This window comes from Montipora capricornis, chromosome 11, assembly GCF_036669925.1.
Source record: "Montipora capricornis isolate CH-2021 chromosome 11, ASM3666992v2, whole genome shotgun sequence".
Taxonomy (NCBI): domain Eukaryota; kingdom Metazoa; phylum Cnidaria; class Anthozoa; order Scleractinia; family Acroporidae; genus Montipora; species Montipora capricornis.
In genome coordinates, this window is record NC_090893.1 from 23,459,618 (window position 1) to 23,464,617 (window position 5,000).

At 42.1% G+C, this 5,000-nt stretch overlaps 2 protein-coding genes across 2 annotated transcripts in view; both read right to left on the reverse strand.

The window, feature by feature from the left end:
• LOC138023232 (uncharacterized) overlaps positions 1–27 on the reverse strand; it is a 1,689-nt gene extending 1,662 nt beyond the window's left edge. Inside the window, exon 1 of the mRNA XM_068870254.1 lies at positions 1–27. This exon is cut by the window's left edge and continues 1,662 nt beyond it. Within this exon, the coding sequence (XP_068726355.1) occupies positions 1–27 (27 nt within the window).
• A 38-nt stretch (positions 28–65) lies between these two features.
• Positions 66–1,457, reverse strand: LOC138023233 (uncharacterized). The gene has a single exon (XM_068870255.1). It carries the CDS (start codon positions 1,455–1,457, stop codon positions 66–68), a length of 1,392 nt encoding a protein of 463 aa, XP_068726356.1.
• Positions 1,458–5,000: the final 3,543 nt, after the last annotated feature.

Sequence of the window (5,000 nt, forward strand, 5' to 3'; positions counted from 1 at the left end):
TCGCTCGGTAGCAGCTAATTTCGCCATCGCTACTTTACGGTTGTCAGGAAGATTCTTAGGGTCTTTTATCCAGGGGTATTCAACGGTCCATCTTCACTGCTGAAAGTTAAATTGCGTTCAATCAATTCCAGTTCTCTTTCTTCTTGTATGGTATAATCTTTGGCGCCCAAGGAGCATTTTCCACACTTGCACCCTCCGCATTTCGGTTTGCACTGTACACCAAGGGCCTCGATAGTGTAAAAATCGTCGATGTTAACTTTGCTTACAATCGTGTTGACTCTCGCGTTTCGAAGATCATGAGCCATGTACATTTCTTTAAGTAGTGAGTGAGTTCCTCCAACACATCTTCTAAAGCGATTTTTCTGTAGTACAAGATGACCAATATTTTGTTCCCTTTCAGGGTGATATGCGGCGTATTCATATCCAATTAATACATCAACTGGGCCAGAGGGTCGTGCTATTTCATCCTTTGTGATGTTTCTAAATAGGTGGGCGATGCTTTCTACGTCTACGTGCTCGATATCGGAGGTGATTTTGTTGATGCCATACACTTCGAACTCAACGGCGTGACCTTGCTTGTCCAGAAGTGGTAGCTTGTATTTCATTGTTTCAATTTTCTCGTTCTGCCCTCCTAACTTCACGATGGAGAGATTCACTTTGACTCCTCTGAGTTTTTCTTGTTTCGCTTTAGCGTTGGTAATGAAGCAAAGTGAGGCTGCGTTGTCCCACATGACATTAGCCGTCCCTTTCCTGGTCTCGACTCTCTGTACCTGGAGGAGACATGTATCGAATTTTAAGTTGTTACAAACATTTGCGGACGCAGTAGCCTGTTGAGGTGTACTTTCATTGCTTGGAGTGTGTTGCTGGGGCGTATTTTCATGAATTGATGGGTGATGTCTCCTTGTGCAGCCATTTACGCCACACTCTCTTCCCATTCTACAAGTGCGTTGCTTATGGCCAGGCTTAAGACAGGACCAACATGCCCGCTTTTCTTTCAGAAAATTCTTCTTTTCATCAATCGTCTTCGCTTGATAAAGTCGGCAATTAGCAGTCCAGTGCCTACCGTTGTCGTGAATCAGGCATTTTGGTCTGGGTTCTCTACTATTTTCCTGTTTATCCTCTGAAATACTCGCTGTGCAGTGTGCCGCGCCTTTATGATATTGGTTGCTACTAGTTGCTCGGAGTGTAGCACTCTCGTATTCAATGGCTCTTTTTTGGCTCTGCAGAAAGTCGAGGAGACAAGGAAATTTGTTGCTTTTGTCAACAGGGCTGTCACGGGAGCTTACTAGCTCGGACCATTTTCTTTTAATATCTGGCGGGAGTGCTTTCTCAATTACGCTGACTGAGCTTGTGGTTGTGATCTCTGTTTCCAAGCCAAGTCTCTTTAGGTCTCTATAGCCATCCTCTATGAGGGTTACAAATTCGATAAAGCGTTTGTCTTCTCCTTCTCTGAGCATTCTAAATCGCTTTATTTCGTCAATGATGACATCAGCGACTTTGGCTGGGTCACCATATTTCTCGTCCAAACGTTGCCACGTCTCGTCTATGTCGTCGTCTACGCTTTTCACCAGTTTCGCTGGCTCCCCGTCAAGACAGGTGCGTAAGACCTATGCTGCGTCACTCTTTCGGGTCTGAGTCATAACTTGCTTCTGGAAGTCCTTTTTAAATTGCGGATACTCGCGCAGTTTCCCGTCAAATTGAGGCATTCGTACCTTTTCCAGTCTTAGGAACGAAGCTGAGGCGGTAGACTCCTGTTTTATTCTCCTAGCTTCTTCTACATTAGTGTAGCTTACTACTATATTCTCTTTTATTTCGTGATAACAAGTTTGGATTGTGGCGATCCAATTCATTTCAGCTTCGGCGGATTCGCTGGATAATAGCTGTAGCAGTTCTGCGTTCGATTGTTTGCATTCTAGAAATTCGTCTTCTATTTGTGTTTGTAAATCTCTCAATGCAAAATTCGGGATTTCCTTCGATTTCAGGGCGTGCGATATACTTTTGTATGACGCTTCGAAAACGGCGCGCGCTGTGTTCCGTTTTGTTCGCGCTCTGTCAATGTATCCTTGACGTTCTGCGTCTTCGCGTGTTCTTCTTTCTTTTAAAGTGATTTGCTCCACATATTTGATCTTGCGATCAGTCGCATCATTAAATTTCTCTTGGACTCCTGTCATCCAATCTTCTTCTTCTTCAGACGGTTCGTCCGGCAATAACTCAACATAGGTTTCATGCTTATCTTCGAGTTCATCATACGCTACAGCTAAATTTGCGTAATTTGTTTCAACTACTTCTATTCCTTGATCACTTTCTATTGACTTGATGAGGAAGTTCCTCTTTCTTGTAAATCGTCCTTTAGCTGATGTGCGCTTGCTTTTGGCTTCTTCGATTGCAGCTGTATTCTCAGACATCTTTAGTATGATCCAGTTGTCGCTTTGTAGCAAACCACCTTGGATTTTGAATGTGTTGCTAGCTGAAGAGTTTCCACGGTTTTAAACTGCTCCTTTATTTCACGGTCATCGCAGGGAGTGTAGACGTTCAAAATCTAAATTACAGAGTTGAAGTTAGTAAGAGAAATGCAAATGTTAACTTAAATCAAAGAAAGACATTTACCCAATGGCGTCTCACAGTTCTTCTGACTAGCAAGTCATAAAGTTGTAAATTACGTCTATGACGTCATCAAATTATACAAATTGCAGAATCTTCGAACGTTGCGGCCTTAATTAGCTTGCGCAATACAAGTCATATGTATATTTAGCAATACACAGACTTTACACTGTAACATGCCTTCATTGGCAATTTTTCCTGGACTAGTCTAGGCTTCAATGATAGTCTGCTTTTGATCACCAATTAGAGTAAACCCACACTGTGGTGTGGGTAGGTGATTGTTGGTTGTCTGACCAAAGCACAGGGGTGGGGAGGGTAGCTTAACTTTACGTTTGTGACGGTAGCAGAATTGGCTTGTTTTCACAATTTCTGCAGGCACCTTTTGACAAATCCAGTTAGAAATTTATAGTTATCTGTGTGTTTCTCTCCAGAATGGCATTCTGTGAGCCAGGCTGAGTAAATTGAGTGTGATCAGCCGATTTTTGACTGAATTTTAGGCGTTTGGCCCCTGATATCTGAGCGAATTTGCTAAAAGGTAGCTACTGGAGTTTTCGCTTGAGCACGGGCGCAGCCCGTGTTTAAGCCATTGTGGCCTCTCAAAACTAAAGGGGCTTGCCGTCAAGGCCTGCTTTGCCAAACAGCCCAGGGACAGTTCTAACTGTGAGTTGTGTGTCAAAAGCACGGGGCTGGGGGGTTGCTGCTTTGAGACTTTAACTGCAGTTAGAGTTTGTGGCCTTGTTAAGTCAGACTTTACACTGTAGCATGCCTTCATTGGCAATTTTTCCTGGACTAGTCTAGGCTTCAATGATAGTTTGCTTTTGATCACCAATTAGAGTGAACCCACACTGTGTTGTGGGTAGGTGATTGTTGGTTGTCTGACCAAATAATCTATACTCGTTTTTGGACAAAAAGAACAGGTTGACTTGCTTGTATGTTTGTCAGTTGTCTTGCTTCCGAGCGAACGAGTGTTTTAACTCCGCTTAGCTGTCTGTTTTTCGAGGTGCTGCAACAGTGTTAAGAAAATTTTGCCCTCTTTGTTATTAACAAGTAATCGCAATGGGTCCTCGTAAAATTAAGGATTAATATCACTTGTGTTTTCAGAAGTTGCTGAAATTGCCCTCGTCGCTACGCGATTCGGGCAATTTCAGCAACTTCTGAAAACACGCGTGATATTAATCCTTAATTGTATTCGGTCCCATGCGACTACCTATACTAATAACATGGAGGCCAAAATTACTGAATACTGATTGGTCAATGAAGAGGGCATTTTTTCTTAATTTTGCTTGAGAAGAGGGCAAAATTACTCGCTCATGATTGGTCGAGCGCCAAAAATTCTCGCTCATGATTGGCTGAACGTACCTCTTCCACATTCAGTTGGTTTCTTTCTGTTTGAGCAAAACAACTTCGTCTTCATCGAAGTTTGTCTTTTATTTCGCGCTGCATTCGCCGAAAAGGCATAAAGATTAAGAACTAGCGTTAAAAGATGATCTGGAATTTGAATTTTTGAGTGACAAGCAGAAGGGCAAAAGATTTTTTTCATGAAAAGCTTAAAACTTGGGTCGACTTACATGACGCCCAGCGTAGCGGGATTGTGTGGTTGCAAAACAAAATGATTCCTTTCGTCAAGGGCTTTCAGTTTACCACGATATCTTGCAGCTCAACAAAAAAGGTCACAGAACAATTTGCCATTGACGGGAGGAACGAGTAGCTCAAATTTGGTGGATTTCTTTGGACAAACCGTTTGCTATGTTTACGGATGCGTATTTGCAAGTGGTAAAAACCTCTACAGCACAGGTGAATAAAATAAATTGAAGCTTAACATTTGGTTTAATCGTTGTTACTGTTGTTCAGGAATGAAACTCGTATTTTCCTCTCGAGGGGATGTAAATAACAATCATCTATACTCGTTTTGGACCCAAAGAACAAGTTGACTTGCTTGTCAGTTGTTTTGCTTCCGAGCGAGCAAGCGTTTTAAACTCCGCTCAGCTGACTGTTTTTCGAGGTGCCTCAACAGTGTTAAGAAAATTTTGCCCTCTATGTTATTAACAAGTAATCGCAATGGGTCCTCGTAAAATTAAGGATTAATATCACTTGTGTTTTCAGAAGTTGCTGAAATTGCCCTCGTCGCTGCGCGACTCGGGCAATTTCAGCAAACACGCGTGATATTAATCCTTAATTTTACTCGGCCCCATGCGATTACCTATACTAATTGTATTCCATTACAATAGCCATTGTTAGTCTTTCAGAGACTATATAGTCTCCACTGCTGTAATAATTAGGTCATTTTATCCTTAGATTTTTAACTTTTACTCTGTTTTAAAAAAAATTTAACTGACAAAGGCCGAAGGGACGAAACGTTTTTATTTAATTTCCTGGACCTTCGAGAAGTTTTGTCTTCC

What these genes read in the sequence shown, in the direction of transcription:
- LOC138023233 (XM_068870255.1), bottom strand. Translation starts at nt 1,457, where the DNA reads ATGCTCAGAGAAGGAGAAGACAAACGCTTTATCGAATTTGTAACCCTC.